General features: G+C 36.5%; 1 protein-coding gene across 6 annotated transcripts in view; it reads left to right on the forward strand.

Moving 5' to 3' along the window:
- The window catches only part of LOC117168799 (zinc finger protein 2 homolog), a 263,897-nt gene that overhangs the window by 132,535 nt on the left and 109,289 nt on the right, over window positions 1-22,073 (forward strand). For all 6 annotated transcript variants that reach the window (XM_033354617.1, XM_033354618.1, XM_033354619.1 and 3 more), the window contains 4 exons: window positions 11,775-12,097; window positions 12,271-12,509; window positions 12,583-12,763; window positions 13,041-13,278. In XM_033354617.1, coding sequence (XP_033210508.1) covers window positions 11,775-12,097; window positions 12,271-12,509; window positions 12,583-12,763; window positions 13,041-13,278 — 981 coding nt within the window. The remainder of the gene's footprint in view (window positions 1-11,774; window positions 12,098-12,270; window positions 12,510-12,582; window positions 12,764-13,040; window positions 13,279-22,073) is intronic.

Here is a 22,073-nt window from a genome sequence, read left to right on the forward strand (position 1 = left end):
GAATTTGGAATTTTCCATTTTCGAGTAAAGAAAAACTTGTTTTACTTCTTTTACTCTCACTTAGAATATGGTGGCGCACAATCGCTTGAACGGCTTTTCTTTCCCGTATTTGTTCTCGCGCTCTCCTGCGCTGCCATTTTGATGTTACCGAGTCTTTGATCAAAACGCTCGGCAAGCGTACGTGCATGCTTTAAACCGTTGCCCGGCAGCGCTCGAGTCACAGAAAACTTTCTCGTCGCACGCCACTCTCGCACGAGTTTCGCGTAATCTTTGTTGGAAAATTTCATCATTTTCCGGCGAGATATGCACTCGCGCACTTTTCCACGACCAAAGAAAACCTATGACTTACCTTTCGACTTAGGTATTTCAAATGTCCCTGTTTTCACTCGATCGGACATTTCGACTCTCGAGCTGAAACTGTTGTAGTCGAACAAAAAAGTCGCTTGTCTACATAGCAAAATCTCCTCGCATCACGTAGAGTCACGTTCGTACACCTCGATTTTGTGCGTCACAATTCGAACGTTGCACGTTCAAACTTGAACGCCGTTAAAATTAAACTTCGAACCTCGAGCGTTGAAATTTTTATTTATGTCCCATTTGCCCTTGGCACCTCACTCGCGAGTTATTTCACCAAGCACACACTCAGGTTCAACAAAGCCCGACGCAACGCAGAGAAAGCGTGCTGGGGCCCATAACCTAATAAGACAACATTTGTTCCTGGTTTGTGTGTGGCAAAATAAACGCGAGCACTCTTATTGTATTACAAACACTTTATTTTATACGTCAAGCTTACATTTTATGTTTAATCGACTGATTAATTATAGAACAAGAAGTCAAGCTTTACTTGTTTATAGCAATACGCAATAAGTGTTTCACTCGAGAGCTCTGAGCTAACTGAACTCCGTCGCTACGCAGTGACGTAAAGGGGCGGGGAAGCACAGGATAACGAAGGGGCCCCAGTATGTATGTGCGCGCATACAGTCTCTGGCGGGCCGAAGTCTGCTCGTCACACTCAACAGATATAATCGAGAATCACTTAAATTTTGTTGATAAGAAATATGTAATTTAAAAAAAAATGTTTCTTAGAGAGACCCGCCGTGAAAAATATTATAATATTTAATATCCTGTACAAAAATTGAAATTTTATCATTATTCTAAACGTGGTTCTGCACAAACGAAACGCTTTTGTTCCAAAGTCTTCACGCATAGATTATATAATTGATAATCACTTACTTTTTGTGGATCAAAAATATGTTTCAAAAAAAAAAATTATTTCTAAGAGAAGCCCGCCTTGAGATATATTATAATATTTAATATTCAATTAACCAAAGTGTAATTTTATCATTATTCTAAGCATGTTTTTGCACAAACAAAACTTTTTTGTCGAAAAGTCTTCACACAGAGATGATTTGATCGATAATGCATTGTAAACTTATGTTCTCATAATTTGTTATATGTTTCCAGTGTAAAGAACTAAGAATTGTACAATTTTTTTAGAAATGTAGCAATGTGATAATATAATGTTATTATTTTCAAACAGGCGATCATAAGCAGAAGCTTCGTCTCGCTAAAGGTCTAAAGTTACAGTTTTTGCAGAGATAGGCCTAAATTCCGTTTTTATTTTTATTAAAACATGATATTACCCAAATAGAAGGAAGGAAGGGATGGTGGATCAGACTGGGTTTAAGAAGGTAGGAAAAGAAAGAGTACGAAAGGGAAAATGTTGGGAAAGGAATGCGGAGAGAAGAGGGGAAGGGAAAAGATGAGTGAAGGATTGAGGAGGAAGGAGGACAGGGGAAGTTCAGGGAAAGGGGAACTTTAGGGAAAGGACTTGTTTAGGAAAAGGACTTGTTCAGGGAAAGGGGAACTTTAGGGAAAGGACTTGTTTAGGAAAAGGACTTGTTTAGGGAAAGGACTTGTTTAGGGAAAGGATTTGTTTAGGGAAAGGACTTGTTTAGGGAAAGGACATGAAAGACATAAATTTCTTTATTACGAAATCGCTTTCGCTCTTCAACCTCCGAACAGCAGGTCGGCTATTTACGCTGCTGGGATAGGCCAACCGTTTGTGTGAGTTCTGGTAGAAATTCTCGTTGGGACATCCACCTTCCTCCGATGCACTTGATGACTCTGCTGCCGCTTTTCGTACCAGATCTCGGTACTTGTCCCTTCGTTTCCAAAAGGCAGCGATTGTCGGATCCTCCTTCTTTATATCCAGATCCTCGAAACGTTTTCGGGTTGAGGGAACGTATCCATCTGGGATGTGCTGGACATTAATGAACATGTACGTGTCCGTGTCCAGCGACAGAACTGTGGCTCGATGTTGGAAAGGCGCCACCGGGATCAGGGTCTTGCGCGCCCGACAGTGAACCGCCTACCTTGTTCGGCGCTTCTTCAACGCCCTCCTGGGCGAGTATCCTGCTGGCAGCAGTGGAGGGGGGTGGCGACTCACGGGTGTTGGCCCACCTCTGGCCGCTGTGCTCCGTACGGTGATTGCTGGTACTCCTGCGTGGCTCGTCGTTGACCGCTTCTGAGCTGCGAACGGCAGCTGTCGCACCTCCTGGTGGCCGGAAACTGTGGATTGTGCTGCTGTCGACTGGGACCTTGACCCGATCGGCAACCGCCGGATTGAAGGAGTGGGTAGGCCCTCTATCCGCCGGCGGATTTCCCTCTGTCTGGGATTCAAGCCGCCCATCCAAGAGGTCGCCTTCGCACTGCCGGAGCGCCGTTGGTGTCACTAATGGAAGGCGAGTGAATCCCCAGACTCCTCGCTTCACCCAAAAATCAAGCCCTCGGCCGATAACTTTCGGACTGCCGGAGCGCCGTTAGATATCTACAAAGGAGCCGGACGTTTGGAAGAAGAAGGTCGGAGGAAAACAAAAATGCACAGTAACAAACAAATACTCTTCAAAATTTGCCCTGAAAGGAGCAGGTGACAGTTTGATGACAAAGAAGGAAAAAACCAGTTCAAGATTCTTTACTTTATTTGCTTCCAGGGTTAAACCGGGAGAGCAGTAAAGAGGCAAGTGGCAGCGGAGTACGTCCTTGCGACTTGGAGACTCGAAGCCGAGTGACGAGAGTGCCGAAAACGCGTTCTTTTAATTACTGAGCGCTTGGGTGCGCGCCGCTACTCCCATCCGGCGGACGCGGAAAGCGAGCGTGGGAGTCTCGGAACGATTTTCCTTCCCACTCCGTCCAATTTCGTGAGGCGCGCTCCAATCACGGCATTGCCCCCCGCGCCGTCGTTGCTGTCGCTTGCCGAGCTTGCTCTCTACCCTCTCCCATTACAGTGTCACTTATTACTAGCGTCTACGTGTTAAGGTATTCATTTAATACTACGAAATTACATAAAATTAAACCAATTTTAGAATTAATAATATAATACTAATTCTATAATTAATAATAAAAACCAATTTCATAATTAATAATAAAACTACTCTTATAATTAATAATAAAATAATTAATCGAATTAATTAAAATAAATGTAAAACCAATTTTATAATTAATAATAGAAACCAATTTTATAAGTGATAATAAAATAACTAATTTTTACAATTTAATAATACAAAATGAATTTAAAAATAACTAGTTTTCATAATCAACAATAAAAATAACTAATTTTACAAGAATAATTTCAAAATTTAATAATTCATTTTAATCTCTAAATTAATTTAAATTAAATTTTATGATTAATTATTACTGCCTAAGTAGAGCTAGAAAAGAAAACAACGAAGGTCGTCGTAACGGTAGAGGAAAGGAACCTAAAAACTTGAAAGTAAAACTTCATAAAGGGTTCCTTTCGTCTTCCGTACATTACTGCCAATGGCGTACATCACATACATTGAAAAATGAATTAATAAGACACTGTACTTTACATTACGAGTTTATTCATTCTTAAATAAGGGAAATTAATTATATATGCTTAACAATCGATCTGTGAAACAAGAATAGATCAGCAGTAACCACTGGCGGTAAATCAAAGAACTAAAATACCGGATATTCTACACTATTCCACTTAGTTTGTTTTGGTTTGCGCAAATTTGTTGTTTAAATAAATTAATAAATCAATATTTTTTCGCTTATAACATGTTCATTACTACTTACTGAATGGCAAGATTCTCCTTATTTGAGCATCAAAAATATTCTGATTTAAATAATCTAACATTTTCTTAAAGATTTTTTTTTATTAATAACAGCGGACCACAAAATGGTTTTGGGAGTCTACTAAGATTCTAATATATATACTTTATGTAAAATTCAGAAAATGGTTAAAAACCTGGAATTGCTGCATAAATTTCGTCCGCAAACCCACAAGCTCCATATCCACAAACCCACAAGCTCCATACCCAGAAACCCCAAACCCACAAGCTCCATATCCACAAGCGTTCAAACCCCAAACCCACCAACCCCAAATTATACCAATTTCTCAATTGATATCATAAGATGTGAGGCATTTGGGTTTATGGAATTGAGGTTGGTGGGTTTGAGGTTAATGTCAAGGTATATGAAGTTTTGAAGTCTGACTAAATCTTTTACTTTGGTCAATTTCTTATGACACTTTTCAAAGTCCCCTCGCCTCTCACGAGGGGGTGCTTGTTTAGTGTGAGTCCTCTTGCCTCTCACGATGGGGGTACATGTTTAGTGTAAGTCCCCTTGCCTCTCACGACATTTTTTTCTTTAAAACTTGAGCAATTCTCATATTTTCTTTTCGGAATAACGTTTCTTTTTTGTTTCAAACGATCTGCGAATAAGTCTTCGTTTATGTGGTATTTTAGTATCACGTTGTAGGATCCAGCAGTAATCAGCCATCATATTTTCATTCTAAACAGCCTGGTATCTTCGTTCCATTGTTTTAATATCCTGATGAAATCTTTCACGATGCTCCTCACTGAAAGCCCTAAGATTTTCGGGAAAAAAATCTTGGTGTGAATCAAAGTAGTGCATTTTTGAGTTCATTAAACATCTCATATATTTGTATGCGGTCAGCATGTCCTCAACATATTTTTTCTAATGTGGATTCTTATTGTTACCCAAAAATTATGATACAACATTTTTAAAACCTTTCTAAGCTTGATGATAGGCCAAAGTTTAATGTGCAAAGGTGGTAAAAGTATCTTTGTAGTGTTTACTAATGGATCACGTAATACATTCTTTGAACTTGGTGCTAAAGTTTGACGAACTGTTAAACTTTTTTGACGTAACGGTTAGCACGATCGTGACTATCCCATTCATAGAGAAAAACAAGGCAATTTAACAAATCCATTTTGTTGACCGAATAGAATTGTTATGATCTTCATGTCACCGCATATTTGGTGGTTATGTTCGTCATAATTTAGTTTAGTGAGCAGCAGTAGAAGATCATTGTAGCTCTCTTTTAAACGTCTAGAATATGCTACCGGAGGAGACGCATACACATTCCCATTGTTAAAAAGTACTGCATTAAAACTTTGTGTAGATGAATCAAGAAACAACCTGAACCATCAGGATTGTAATTGATGCAATTAAACTCAGAAATCAAACCTTTAATATCATTACCAAAACTAATGACCCTTCATGAGAAAAATAACGCCTAAAAGGTTCGTCTCTTTTTCTATAAAAAAGTACCTTAGTATTTTTAAGAAGTCCTTTTTCTTTTAGTCTAGATTCCAGAAACTCAGCGTTTTCTTTTGAGAGTCCTAAATCTCTTACAAGATCATTAGGTCCTTGATGGTTGAACATTTTAGAAGCTTTTCTATTTTCGTCATCGACTTCTATAAGGTGATATTCACATTTGCACTCTTTGTAGACGCAAGAGGTTCTGGAATTTCTTTACTCACTTCCATGGATACGTTTTCCCCTGTTTCTCTGCCAACTGAGGCTTCAAGAATGTTTTCTCGAATTGGCATTGTAACAGAAGCATAAGAAGGATATGAAATATCAGATTTGTTTTTTGCATTAAATCCAATTGTAGAAACTAAACAGAAATAACAGTCATCTATATAATTCGCAGGTTCTCGCCAGATAAATAATAGGAAAACTGAAGCGTTTCTTTGTTTTATCTCCCTTTTGCCATTTACTACGAAATGTCGCACAATAAGCGCACAAAGTATTTGGTATCGAAGTCTTATCAAAATCAGTCGTAGCATTTGGATAGCAAGAGTTATATATTGTTTTGTAATGATCCGTAAAAATTTTCCTGTTTCTTTTCAACACGAATTCTCCACAAACAAGACAAAACTCATCCGGACTATTTGTGCACATCGTGATTTTTCTTCAAAAAACAGATATTCTCAATAAAAGATTTATGGGACAATATCTTAAAATGCTAAATAAAACCCATATATTTTCCTAGTTTAAGGACAAGTATTGTAATACATTTTAGTCACATACAATAAAATGTCAATATAAAATCAATAGTAAACACTAATTTTTTGTTTCAAATTATAAGTTTTTAAAGTAAAATATAACTTTTCAAGCCCGTGCAAAGTATCTCTAGCAGCGAAGAGACCAATAAATAAGCATTAAGGATATTGCAGACCGTATATGATGCGGGAAATAAGTATAAATTTATTTCAAACTTAGGCCATTATATATGTAGAGTAAAGGTAAAATCGAAGGCGCCAATAAAAGCTCAATTTATATTAAAATATAAAAAGGCTATGTTATATTTAAAAAAAGTTTAGGAATTAATTTTAAAAGTTGAGCCATACCAACCTATATACATGAAAAGCAGCTCCATGCGTCGCGTTCACTTTTGTGTTTTCTTTCGATCCGGAGGGGAATTGTCGGTCAAACTAATCCAACAGATGGCGCCACAAAAAGTAGGTCCGACTTTTTTATTGAAATTGCATTAAGAAAAAGCATAAATAATTAAAAACTTGATGCTGTTTGCAAATAAACAAAAAAATGAATGAAAAAATAAGAATAACTATTACTAATTATTTAAAAAAAGAAAAAGTCATAAAAATACCGTACTTATGACGCACAGTGGAAGGAAATGCACTTTTTTCATTCAGCTTGACGCTCTGAACTTTTGTCTCCTCTATTTGCTTATTAATAATTTTTTCACTCAAAGTATAGAAAAACTGGCATTTTGAACATAACAATTTTTTACGCTCCAATAACTGATCAGGAAAACATGATATTATCTTAAATGAATGTTTACGGATTCTTAAAATAGAAATAATTGTTTATTATTCCATTTATTTGTTATAAACAAATTATATAAACAGATTGACAAATAGTCTTATTATCGGTAATTTAAAAGTTTATAATAACTATTGTTATAAACAATTCTTATGGCAAAATATTAGAATTTGAGATTTTTCAAATTATAATTTCCTTCAATCGCCAGAACGACTTTAGGTATTCCTTAAAATAATAAATATTTAATAATATTTTATAAAATGTAACAATTTAAATGTTTTTTAATTAAATTAAATTAACAAATTCAAAATTTGGATCCGTGACAGAAGGCCCAAACGACAAAGCGCCCGCCCAATGAAAGTCGCGCTGCGTGAAACAGACCCGCGAATCAAAGAGCGACTCGCTTCATCGCGATAGATGTAGGTATGAGCACGCCCCTACTCGCTTTCTGAGTTGCGGGTTTTTTTTACGGCGCGCGACTCTCATTGGGCGGGCTCTTTGTCGTTTGGGCTTTTTTTCACGGATCCCAAAATGTTGGTCCTTTCGCATAGAAAATTTTGTTGTTTGCACTGGAAATGTTTTAAGCTGTTGGACGAATGACACCTAGTCACAAAAATATTTGAGAAGTTAACAATAACCATTGTTATAAGTAATTCTTATGACAAAATATTCAATATAAGGTTTTAACAAAATTTTTATTTTCTTTAATTGCTACAATGGCTACGGATATTCCTAAAAAAATTATCTTTGATAATGTTTAGTAGAATATAACAACTTTCATGTTTATAAACAATTTACATAAACAATTCTCAAATGTTGGAACTTTCACTTGGAAAAAGTCGGGTTTTCAATTGTAATAAATTGAAAATGAATCATAACACTGCATGCTAAGATTCACTCATTACAACATCTTTTGACAACAACCGACCGACTGGTCCATCAAAGAAGATCTAAATTTGATAAAACCTTAAGTTTAAATATTTTTTCACAAGAATTTTTAATAACAGTGGTTATTGTGAAGTTTCATAATTAGTTTTCATAAATTTTTTTTTAAGTTTTCATAAATTGAAGAAAATTATAATTTGAAAAATCTCAAATTCTAATTTTTTGCCACAAAAATTGTTTATGACAGTGGTTATTTTAAACCGTTAAATTATTTTTGTTATTAAATGTTATTCCTACATTAATGTGAAAACCTTATGGTAAAACAAAAATGTTTTACTGATAATAAGACTAGGTCAATTTGTTCATAAAATCGGTTCATAACAAATAAATGGAATAATAAACAAATTATTTGTATTATATGAGTCCCTAAACATTCATTTAAGATAATTAACGTTTTCCGGCTCAGTTATTGAAACGTATAAAGTTTTTATATACAAAATTTTAGTTTTTTCATACTTAGAGTGGAAAAATGATTAATAAAAATGTAGAGGAAACTAAAGTTCGGAGAGTCAAGATCTATAAAATTTAATAATCTTTAATTTAAAACAAAAAATTCAAAATGACAATAAATTTGAAGGCTCTGGACATTTTTTAATGAAAAAAGTGCATTTCCTCCAACTGTGTCATGAGTACAGTACGTTTATTTATAGAGTTTAATAGCTTACAGTCTGTTTATTTTGCAAATGAGATTAGCAATAATATACTTAAATATTTTATTCAAAATATCCATTAAATTAAAAATTTTAAATAAAATTATTAGGGTTTGAATAAAGCAAGAAAAAAGCTTTCAAGATTAAGAAACGAATAAATTATTGAACTGTATAAATGCATATATGATGTTCAGTTCAATTTAAATAAATATATACATTATATTAAATGATATTAAATCCATTTTCTCATTTATCAGTCTTGTCGTTGACTTTTTACCAAACTATTCCCTCCAAAAATTTGAATTGAAATTACCATTACTTTAAAAAAATATTTTCCTCAAAACTTGAAATTGTTAAGTTTTTAAAGGTACAAATATTCTTTAATGTGCAACTTAAGACGTAGTCTTACATATTTTAATTATTTTTATATCTATATTGGATATACTTCGTATATTTTTTATTAGCACTTCTGATCATATATATGTTTTAAATATCTTTGTCATTGAGGTCTTTAATATTATTAATTTTTCATTAGCTACATTAATAATTTTAACAAAAAATAATTTGTTCTATCTAGAAGAAATAATAAAACTAATAATATCAGCAAAATAAATCATAGAAATATGAAGCCAGAACTGCTTTCAAAATGTATCTTCAAATTAATATTTATTCATAGTAAACTACATATTTTTATGACTTTCTTTTTTTAAATAATTAGTAATAGTTACTCTTGTTTTTTCATTCCTTTTTATTATGTGTATTTGCAAACAGCATCACGTTTTTTATTATTTTTGCTTTTTCTTAATGCAATTCAATGAAAAAGTCAGACCTATTTTTTGTGGCGCCATCTGTTGGATTAGTTTGACCGACATTTCCCCTCCGGATCGTAATGAACCTACTACTACTACATACACATACACGGTCGAGGCAGGGGGCTGGTAGAAACGCAAAAGTTACATTTACTGCGAATGTTTTCATCAATATCTATCAGACAAACATACATTAAAATAATAGAACAATTACTGTGAAATACAAAGAGATTTCAGTTCATAAAGCATGCAGAACGAAATAGAATTTACTCTACCCGCGACGTGGTTCTCGGATAACGCTTAAAGTAAGATTAAAGATAAAATTTTAAATATACCGCAAACATACAATACTTCCTTTTCTACTGTAAGTTCATTGAATTAAATGGTTTGAAAAAGAAGTATATTGCTAGGGGGTCCACAGCTCTCTGTGAGGTAAAAAGAGGTGAGAGAGACAGAGAAAGAGAGAGAGGGAAATGGGTGCGATGAGTGCTTTAGGGAAATAGGAAAATTGTGACAAAGAGAAGCAGGAGGAAAGATAGGTGAGGATTTAGATTGGCCGAGAGGGTGAAAACAGATGAGAAGGGTCGTTAGTAGTGCGAAAGATGAAGAGTGAGAGAGAATTCTTGGTTTGGGGTTTGTGAGTATGGAGCTTGTGAGTTTAAGGATTGTGAGTTTGGTGCTTGTTGGTTTAAGGTCTGTAGTTTTAGGGCTTGTAGGTTTGGGACTTGTGGGTTTAAGGCTTGTTGGTTTGGGATTTGTGGGCTTGTTGGTTTGTGGATATGGAGGTTTGGAGCTTGTACGTTTGTTGATATAGATCTGTTGAGTATGGATCTTGTAGGTTTATGGATATGGAGCTTGTGGGTTTGGGGTTTCTGGGTTTGGTTTGTGTACATTTGTGGATATGGAGCTTGTAGGTTTGGGGTTTGTGGGTTTGGTTTGTATACGTTTGTGGATATGAAGCTTTTGGGTTTCTATGTTTGTGAATATGGAGCTTGTGTATGTGGAATTTGTGGGTTTGGAGCTTGTTAGTTTGGGGCTTGTCAGTTTGTGGGTTTGAGGCTTGTTAATTTTGTGTTTGAAGGTTTGGGGACGAAATTTATGCAGAAATTCCAGGTTTTTAACGATTTCTTGAATTTTACTGCAAATCCTGACGTTCTGGCTCAATTCTGCGAATGGATTCGTGTTGATCCACCTCAAAAACATGAAGTATGCCTATTAGAATCCCAGTAGACACCCAAAGCCATTTTGTGGTCCCGTGTAATTTGGATTCTTACCAGAAGCCCGCCATATATGTCAATTAACTTTTTACCATGAAAAAAATAATAATTTCAATTCATGCATTATTTTGGGAGTGGTTTTGCGCAAACTGATCGAAGGAACTTACCATTTCACCTTAATACAGGAAACCCAACCCCCTCCTACGTTTTCTATTTTCACATTTGGAGATACCTTAATCGATTAATTTATTACAAAATTCTTTTTCATTTTCTGTAATTAAAAACTGCGGGCTTGCCTAACGACCCAACACTATATTGTGAAAACCTTTACTATTCGACTGTCTTGATGACGAATACCACCTTAAAAATTGTAAAACATAGAGTTATAATTAAAAGCTAAACAAACAAAATATAAGTAGCGACCAAAGCGATTAGCTGTGTGAGCAAAATCCAATCCAGCCAGTCAATCCCAGCTGCTTGCAGATATTTGTTTAAAAGATTGATTATTGGTCCATGCGTATATCGAGTTATTTAAACTACAAATAATTTATTTCGTGTTTGGTTTGATGTATCACGTCACAACGCTTATTAAAAGTGTGTGGAATCTTTTTGACGCCATTCTTATACAAGTAAGGGCTCCTGAAAATGTACATGCAGAAAGGATTCTTTAAATGATCCTATTAATTCATAATAATAATAATAATAATAATAATAATAAGCATAATCTTGATGAGGAATGCCATCGTGAAATTTTTAAAGCGCAGAATTATCTAAGATACCTTTCAAGCAGCGTCTGCCACTTCTTGCTGGATTACCACCAAGTCTAATATCGGTAATCTAATTTGGTTCAATAAAATTACTTAACTTGCGCTTTCCTTGTACCATCTCTCGGTTGCTTAACCCTTACTCTCCAAATATAACCATTATGCCGAACCGGTCAAGAAAAAATAAAGACACGTAAAATTCTTCGCGTTATAGTACGTATAAGTTATTTTAGAAATATGGTCTGACAGAAATAAATGTTATTATAGGTTGTATCTCGCGAAGGCTCGCTGTACACATGCTTGTTATGTTCCCCTAATTATGAAAAAGGAGATGCGAAGTCCGTTATATCACACTTAAGGACAATGCACAATATTCGGTTGTATATATGTGATTTATGTGGGTTGGAGTTCAGAAAAAGAACTGATCTTTCAGTTCATCTTGATGACCATGTTGCAAAAGAGGAAGGAGACTTTCAGTGTGAGAACTGTAACAGAATATTTACTAATTTGCGACTTTTTAGAATTCATAAGCGCATTCATTATCCTCAAACTAAATCCTGGTCATGTGAAATATGTGGGAAACGATACAGGTATGATCAACAAAGTATTTGAAATTAATAAAACTGAATGTAATAAGTGGCAGAGAGAGATTGAGCTCTTTTGATTTAAATAGAAGTAATAAGATATAGGATTTCATGTTGCATAAAAACCACATTACTGAGATACATGTTTACGAAATTTTTTCTTTATGTTTCAATCATAGTTCTAGAAACTTGCTGGAGGAACATACTAATACCCATACTGGAAACCGGCCTTATATGTGTAAATGTGGAAAAGATTTTGCTTCAAAGTACACATACAAGGCGCACGTCAAAACACATGAATATCGGCCACGACCTTTCGAATGTTCGCATTGTAGTAAAAGTTTTTTGAGTCAGCAAAACCTTAGTCAGCATGAGAGAACTCATAATGGAGTTAAGGAATATGTGTGCGATCAGTGTGGTAAATTTCATATAATTTAAAAAATAATACTGAATTATCTCATAATTTTTCTGCAAATTTATATAAATTGCAGGTAAAGCTTTTGGATCACCACATAATCTGGAGGTTCATAGCATTGTGCATACGGGTCACAAACCCTATCGGTGCAGTGAATGTGGCAAAGCATTCGCCAGGAAAGCTGAAATTAGAGATCACGAAAGAACTCATACGGGTGAAAAACCGTACCAATGTGAACATTGTGGTTCTACTTTCAGGTATTATAATTTTCTCTCTAAAGCTTTCATTTCTAATCACCTCTTTACTTACCTTCTGTATTACTATTTCTGACCCTGATTCTTAGTCCTCCCAACAATTCTGTCGAGTTGGCACCTAGCGCCACCTACTTAAAAGCGGCTACAGGTGCTAACCCTAGATAGGAAAGTTTGGCAGAGAGCTACAATTATTTTGATTTTTTTGTTTCTTTTCTCTCGTTAGCCATCTTCTACACATTCTCTATACTTTACACTTACGTAAATTTATTTATCGTTCTAGTCAAAGGTCGAATCTACAATCTCACAAACGAGCAACTCATTACAATGATAAAAGATATAAATGCGATGATTGTGGAAAAGGATTTAAGCGACGTAGACTTCTAGATTATCATATAAAGGCAGCTCATACTGGCGAACGTCCATACAAATGCGAGACTTGTACAGCAACATTCGTTTATCCTGAACATTTCAAAAAGCATATGCGCATTCATACAGGAGAAAAACCATTTTTGTGCGAAGTAAGAAAATTCCAGATTATTTAAAATTTGGGAAAATGATATCAGGGGCGTCAAATTGATATATTTTACATTTTTAACGACCATCGTTTTAATCCTTAAACCCATACTTGCAGGGGATTTCATTTTTAGCTTTTATATTAAATAATACACGATATTAGTTTTCGGCTGCTCGTCAGGATGAACCATAGATTAATGCTTCCTTGAAGTTTGCGAGTTGGAATTCCACAACGAATTCTAGAATTAGGATTTTTCAAACGTTCGATATTCCGCGTAAGCTTCAACCGTCTTAGAAGACAAAAGTCTCGCGAACCGGAGAACAGCAAATTTTCTCCGAATTCCACCGGGTGAGAGGAGCGGGCGACCAATGTCAGGGTTCAATCCGTTATCCTCTTCCCTAGAATGCACTCGAAGTCGCTTTGCGGTTTAGGAACTGCCAAAAATCGGCAGGAACACCAGTGAGTATCTTCTCGACCGATAAGCGCATCAAGTCACGGAGGACCATCTACTTCGCCTAACGATCCCCTGATAACAGTACGACTAGCTCTCATCAACCATTAAATTCATTTTTGTTCTCTTTAAATTCCGGCCTTTTATTCTCAGTTTTTACCATCTTTTATTCGTATTCTTTTTCTTCCTTATCAGAAGTCATCCAGGATCCAGAATTTGTCGGCATCTAGGGTGTCAGAGGTTTTCTTGCAGCGATTGACAGGTAAGTAGAATGTCCGCCAGTGTTTCATAATTAGTGCAGCACTGTCAGAAAATATTGCAGACCATCCGTATCTCGGTCTTCGGTAGTGCGTGGCGCGCTCGCAATTTTCTTCAACCGTTCGTTCGCTTAGGATCGACGGTTGACAGTCGCCGGGCTGTCGATCAAACGACCTAAAAAAGGGCTCTATTCGGGAGTTATTACCCAGTGGTGGTCACTTTCAAACTTGTTTACGCGTTTTTTTTCGTTCGGGTATGGTCCGGGATATCTTTCGGGTTTTACCCCTTCGCGCGGATCTTTTTGGTTTTAAGCTTTCCCCCTCAACCTTTACCGATACCAGCCTCCTCAGAAGGGAACGTTAAATTCTTCGAATCTCCATTGATAACCGGAACCTTATCAATTTGGGGTACGGCAGTTAATTTCTCGATGACCGGCATTTCGTCCCGGGTTCGCTTGTGCGGACTCATCAGTGTGGTTCATCACAAGTGAACCCTACCACAGACGCCTTGCGTTATTTTGGTTCTCTGGTCACCCGGTCAAACATCCGACCTGTATCCGCGCTGAACTGTGCTGAACTTCGGTGGTCAGAAGTCAGTGCACAATGGCCAATTGATACTGGGAGAACTTAAGTTCCTTAAATCTCCATTGATAACCCTAACGGAATATCAAAAGTTTTGTGTGAATCCCGGTTTGGGTTTTTGCTAGAAAAACCAATCTGAAACTTCTTAATATATGTGTCAAATTTGGACCGGATAGGATCAAGACATGTTGCGAATGCAATCGCCCTAAAAATCTAAGTTTTGAATCGTAAAATTTTCACTTGCATTTTTTTATAATTTACTGAATAAACTCAGCTATAAATTAAATACTTACGTTATTTTCTAATTAGCAGAAACTATGCAAGAGTATGGCACTTTTAAGAGAACATTTGAATTTATTAGAATATGCACGGAACAAAATTATAACCGCCGAGTGGTTATAATTTTTAATAATATATAATTTTTTATATTATTAATATATTAATAGAATAATATATTATATGATGAATATTATAATATAATAATATTAATATATTTGCAGCTGAGCGGTTATAATTTGGTTTTTTCTTTGTGAATAACATTGTATGAACGAACAAATTACCTCTTCATATTTATCTCTGAATTAATCATCATCACGAAGAAATAATTACTCACCAATTATTATCTCATTTTCATTCATTGCACTTAAATTAACATCGTAAAATATGCTTTATATGGCCCGTGCTGAAGGAAAAACTTTTTTCTCGTGGATGGATTTCATTATTTGAATATCATGCGCAAAATCGTAATTGATATCGTCATGGGAATTCGGACTTACGTTAATTTTAAAATCGTATTCCATACTCGTGGAAAGATCTGCTTCCATCTCTATTTTTCCCTGAACATCGCTTTAAACGCAGTGAGTATAACGGAAGTTTAACAGGCTGACTTGACTGGCAATAGGTGTCGTAGAAATAGAATTCCAGAGAAAGAAAACCAGTTGCCTTACGGGCGGGGGTTTCGTGTTATACGCTAAGAAAATAACTTTCACAATACACTGTTTCTATGTCATCCCTGAAAATAATCCTCTAAAATGTGAATTAAATAATTTTCGGTTGAATCTACCCTACAAATTCACTGTTGCTGTCGTTAAAAATTAGAAAATGAAGAATAAAGGAGCCAAAAAGCACCAAACCCAGAACCTCGAGTGTTCTAGTCTGACACTTCGTCCGTTACACCGTTGTGGCCGGTACACCCGGACTCCGTGAGAGGCGGTAGTCCCTCGTAGAGCAAACGCATCTCATTTTTCGGCATTTTATATACCGAAAACGAGGTCCCAATCAGATAAACGCTGCAAGCTTTTTTCTCGTAAAATCTCAAAGAACGTTTGCATGTATTTCCAGCGAAATCCATGTGGAACATGATAAAAAAACTCGCAGTATTTAATTCTATTTAATAATATTTAATTCTAATATTTCATTAATCTTAGTCAGACAGATCAATATATAATATGAAATGGTTACAGGAAGTTTTGTACATCTTTTTAAGGCAAGAAATTTTGCCTTTAAGACTTTCATCGTACTCGTATTTTACGTTGGTTCGCTATAAATTTGGATTTTCAATTTTCTTGTATTTTCCATAGTTAAAACAAAATCCATTGTCCCTATCAGAAACTGTAATAATCAATCTTGGGGTCCTTTGGGAAAGTAAGTATTTTGTACCTCGGTCATTTATCTTGTCTAGTGTCGTTTTGTGGGAAAATTGAATTTGTAAGTTTCCTAGTTTTTCTGACTAGAGGCATAAATATTGATTTTTTGTAGTACAAAGCAGTGTATACAAGAAAATTCCGATTAGAAAATTCCATTGAACATTATCGTGCCGTCAGACTACAGGCAGACGGACAGACTACCAGGCAAACATGTTTGAAAAATTTTTTTTACTGACTCGGGGTGTCGCAAAACGTCAATAATTTACGAAATATGGGTTCGTCCTGTTATTGTTTCCAAAGCAAAATTAATTTTAGATTTTTTTACAGAAATGAATTAAAAATGAAGAAATTCGCAATTGATGAGAAACGTTGAAATGTATTTTCAATATACATCAAAAGGAATATTTTGAACTGATGTTGACTGATGTGAATTTTACACAACTGAGTTCATATCCGTAAATCGCTAAAATATAATAGCGAGAAATTTGTCGAATGGTTGCTACGTGTACTCGCTTGCCTAGAGTGAAAAACGGACCTTTGTTTTCATGTGAAACTGTCATTTAGCGGTATCGTGCTTACTTGAAACAGTGTCTTTCTTTATTCATATTTTTATCAGCTTGGTAAAAGTAAGCCCTGTGAGTTAATCAGTGATAGAATTCCAGTGCTTATTATAGAATCGGCTTGTTTTCTTTGACAATTAGGAGCATCATGAGTAAAAAAGGCACTACCCGGCAAGAGTCTCACGGATAGATAGCTCTTACACAGAATCAGTTTGGACACAACAGAGACCAAAAATGAAATAAAATCCTGCAATGAATCGTACTTTTGCGTCTAAAGTTATATAGAAGAAATTAAAAGGGACTAGGAATTGTTAAATACAGACAATGCAAACATTCAGGAAAAAGTCATGCAGCTGGAATTAGAGATTTCAACAATGCAAAAATTTCTACATAGATTAGGCAAAGTCAAAGGTAACAGTTCCGTAATTTTCTGATTTACGTCTCCAATTTGGAAGTTTCTCCGCTTTCATAAACTGGAGGTGTGGGGAAAAATAGGATTAGTAATTTGAAACAACCTCAGGGAAGGAGAACGAGAAACCCGGAGAATTTGCATTAGATCTCGAAACAAACCAGTGGCGCGTAGTGGAAAAAATCTAATTTTTTGTTGTTCAAAATAACATAAAGCCCGCAGATATTGACCGATTAAAACGGGGAAAAAATTCAAGAAAAAGCTGATAAAATTGCAGAAAAATTTAATAAGCCTGATTTTTGGTTTAGTAAAAAAATTGTTATTAAACAAACATGTCAAAAAATACTATTTCTTCTATTTAACGAGTCCAGTGCTAGCCAATAAAGAAAAATTTGTTGTTGCCTACATTTTTAAGTCTTACATTACTTTAAGGTACATGATGAAAAATCATGATACAAGAAACAAACCAAATTTTCATAAACAAATTATTTGTTTAAAGTGTGTTTTCTATAATTTTCAATAAGTTTACGGGTTATAAAGTTATATTGCAAGAAATTTGGATGAAAACACTATTATAATAAAGACAATTTCTCTCAAGATTATTCTTGTTTATGGTATTAACAATTATAATTTTAAAAATGCATAATTTAGGCACTGTTTGACAGAAAAATTCGTTTTTGTCAATGTCATTTTTTTAAATTAGAAACCTTATGATAATATTAGAAGAACTAATGATTTTCTGGTAAATTTTATTATTTATTTAAACAAATATAATAAGCAAATGCATTATTTGGGCAATTGCCAATGGAAAAATTCGTTTTTTTCAATGCTAGTGCTCTCAATTAGAAATTTCATGATAATTTTAGAAAGATTAAATAATAGTTGATTACTTTATGTGTTTTAAAGTAAATTAGATGTGTTCCCAAAAATTCGATTTGATTTCGAAACGAAATAGGACGAACTTTGAATGTCGAAAACCCGACATTCGATACGCTACGGTCGGATCAGTTTTTTCGATTCGATCGGCCTGTCGATCAAATGTTTAAAAACAGAAATAATTTTGTATGCCCGCTACGTCAGATTGGTTGCTTTTTCAATTATATCGGTCGACCTTAGATAATCGATAATCCAATTTGCGACTGACAAAAGTCATTTTAAGTTTTAATTTATAATTTTAATTTTCTAAATCTAAAGTAATATGTGTAGAATGTTGATTGCAGATTCAGAGGTGCATGAAGACAATACTCTGTCAATCTGGTGGTTAATATTATATAGGTGTGATTTACCGTTGTTCTACTGGGAGCCGGTGTCATTTTTAAATGACGGTTGCTCCCATAAACCAGAGGAGGTCGAAAAATTTGGAGAGGAGTCTACGAAGTTCAGCATTAACCAAAGGAAGACTCCAAGAACGTTAATAGCTTCAAGTAGCTGTAAAATGCCCTAATAAAACCTGAGGAAGAATGGCCACTCACCACTTCCGAATAGGTGAGAAAAGTATAAAGAGACATGAACAATTGTTCAGCCCCGGAACCAAATGTTATCCAAGACATTCAAGACCTTCTGGTGGAAGGGCGCACAGTACTCCTGCCAAAGGTGGGCAACTTAGCTGACCCGAAGAATTACAGGCCAATCACTTTTCTAAACACACGGTATATGATCTTCACAGCTCTTCACCTGCTCATCGATAAATGTATCTGCACAGACGCAACATCTTACTCGCACTGCCTATCGATGACCTGGATTTATTACCGGAAAGCTTTCGATTTGACCTTCCATCTGTCTTTTGGAAAGCTTAAATGTTCCCCGCGTATCGTGAGGTGCATAGAACTATTGATGCCGCTTTGGAAAACCAGATTTACTATCTCATCTGGAAAATATCGTGTGGCAACTAACAACGTCACTTGATAAAGACGTGTCTTTAAGGGCGACACCGTGAGCCCACTCCTTTTTTGCTTCTTATTGTTGCCACTATCTCTCACACTTCGCTATTTTGAAGGTTACTTTTGCTGCAAACGTGGAAAAAGAAATCATATTATATTTAACATGAATGAACTTAAGCTCTATGCTTAAAATAAAGAGCGACTATACCTAGCTCTAGGGATTGTCATGGAATACTCTATGGAGATCGGAATAGATTTTGGGTTATTACTATTTCTGTGACTCTTACGGCTTTGGCCTTAATACCACTCTGTTAAACGCTACCTGGAAAATCCATTCGATTGTCGAGAATGAGAAGTGCCGCATATACTGGAACTTCTTATTCTCGACAATTGTTTCTTTTGCGATCACGAGGCCTGAAATAGTTCTCTTTGATTTACAAGAAACGAACCATGTTTATTATCGAATTTTCGGCACCAGCTGACAAAAACATCATTGCCAAGGAGAATGAAAAGAGAGGTAAGTCACCTTTTAAAGGAGATGTGAAGGATATACCCGAAATATTTTGTTAAGCTAATCGTCCTTATTATCGGCTCTCTTGGAGGTACCAAGCTTTTACTGTTTAATAGCCTGAAAAGCATTCCTGCGTGTGAACAAGATGCTAAGACACTTGGGGGGGGGGGCAAAATTCGTTCGACTTTGTGTCGCTCCGTGTCCTGTGGGCGCGAATGCAGTTTTTCAGATTGAACCCGCTCCGGCAAAATTCCGCGGTTTTCCTTTCGACAAACTTTTAATTATATATATAATTAAAAATTTGTCGTAAGGACAAGCGCAGGATTTCGCCGGAAGCGGGTGCTAATCTGAAAAACTGCACCCGCTCCCAGCGAAATCGCGGTAAAATTTCAGCCACAACCACGTCTCACGACCGTGAGATAGGTGGTTACAGTCTGTTACGGAATCAATACGACGATCCGGCAAAAGTTTCGTTCACTTCGAGAACACGGAGGGATCCAAGGACTACCGCCTTCTGCATTTTTCCCGCAATTGTTTTAGCATATTGTTGACACGCAGGGATGCTTTTCAGGCTATTGACCAGTGAAAGCTTGGCACCTCAAAGAGCGCCGATGATAAGGACGATTAGTTTAACAGAATATTCCGGGTACAATCGTTGCAACTTCCTTATAAGGTCTCTATACCTCTCTTTCTTTTCACTCTCGTTGGCTATGATATTTTTGCCAGCTGGTGCCGAAAATTCGATAAGGAACATGGTTTGCTTCTCGAAGTCAATAAGGACCATGTCAGGCCTCAAGTGAGCAGCAGAAACAATTTTCGAGAATATAAAGTTCCAGAACATGCGGCACTTCCTATTCTCGACAATTGACTCGATTTCCCTAGGAGCATTTAGAGGAGCGACATTAAGGTTAATGCCGTAAGAATGGCAAAGATGGTAATAAAGCACTCTTAGTGCCGCATTGTGTATTTGGATGTAGGTCGTTCCCGCAAGAGTTGGCATGAGTTGGTATTAGGCTCACGCATAATACTGAAGTCAAATCCGAGTGTTTCAGCAGCCTCCTCCGGTACTTTGTCAGAAATGCTCCTTTGCCCACTTCTTCATGCTTCCTGACCATTTTAAGAAGAGTGTCTTTTACATTTGCGACTCTATGCGCTGTACCTAGAATAATCCTGTTGTGAAGATATTCAAGACTCAATATTCCGCGTACACCTTGACGGCGTGAGATTTAGAGTCGCAGAACAGAAGACTCCAGACTCCAGAAGCGTCCGGAATCGGCTCTACCGACTTTAAATATGAGATGAAAATACGGGCCAAACGCTGATGGGTTAAAAGACACGTCTGTCACCAGAAGGTTTTGACACAATTTGGTCCCGGAGCGGAATAGTTCTTCATCCCTCTGAATACTTTTTTTACCTCCTCGGTAGTGATGGGTGGGCATTCTTCATCAGGTGCTATGAGGGCATCACACAGCTCCTTGCAGCTATTGATATTTTCTGAGTTTTCGTCCAGTCTATGCTGAACTTGGTAGACTTCTCTCAAAATACTTCGACCTCCTCGGGTTTGGTCGAGAGTAACTGGAGGGTTTTGGAAGAGTCGAGATGGGTCAGAGAGAAACTGTGGATTTTCTCTGACCCACCTCTCTCTCCGCTCTAGACTTCTCTTAGCGTCAGATAGTATGCGTATTCTCTCCACAATATGCTGCCTGATGGTCAGCAGCGTTGACTTGTTAAGTGCGTGATAATGGGTCCGGAGTTCGCGCGCGAATTTTTGAATCTTGGCGGTAAAATTCCTGCCCGATGTGAAGTAGTCAATCACGCACTAAATGCGGGAGGCGTTCTGTCTTAGCTAGCCTATCTTTATAACAAATTGATGCATTCGTCTTTTGGTCTTATGATCAACCGTTGGTTTTGTTTTAAGGTTCGCATCCGTTAAACCTCTCGCTCCATTATACACACAATAATTGATAGCCCAGAGGGCGGATTCTTCGGAAAAATGTCCACGAAGCTCGTCATCCATTTCAGCCAGATCTTTAGGCTTGTGAGAAACCTTCGTGTTGATGTTTCTCCGGGTCATAAAACATCGCTCTTCCTCTATTGGATGCATGCCCGTGGTTGGTCTTAGAGTCACCTCTCTTTCTCTGTTGCCGGCTTGTTCTAGCTGTGGTAGAGTAGGCGTTCCGCTTACATAGCCCTTTTTTTTAAGTAGTTCGGCATGGTTTCGCAGACGTTGATGCGAAAAATGCAATAACTCCGCGTGTTTCTCGCACCACAGAGCATGCAGTCGTGCCATGTACCCCGTTCAGGGGTGACATTGTTAGTTGTGACACGATTTTTTCCAGGTGAGATAGTAAATCAGGTTTTCCAAAGCGACATCAGCCTCTCTATGTACCTCACGATATGCGGACGAACCTTTAAGCTTTCCAAAAGATAGATGATAAGTCTATGGGAGATCGAATCTAAAGCTTTCCGGTAATCAACCCAACCAACCACTCCGGCATTGGCC

This window comes from Belonocnema kinseyi, chromosome 3 (assembly GCF_010883055.1).
Source record: "Belonocnema kinseyi isolate 2016_QV_RU_SX_M_011 chromosome 3, B_treatae_v1, whole genome shotgun sequence".
NCBI lineage: Eukaryota > Metazoa > Arthropoda > Insecta > Hymenoptera > Cynipidae > Belonocnema > Belonocnema kinseyi.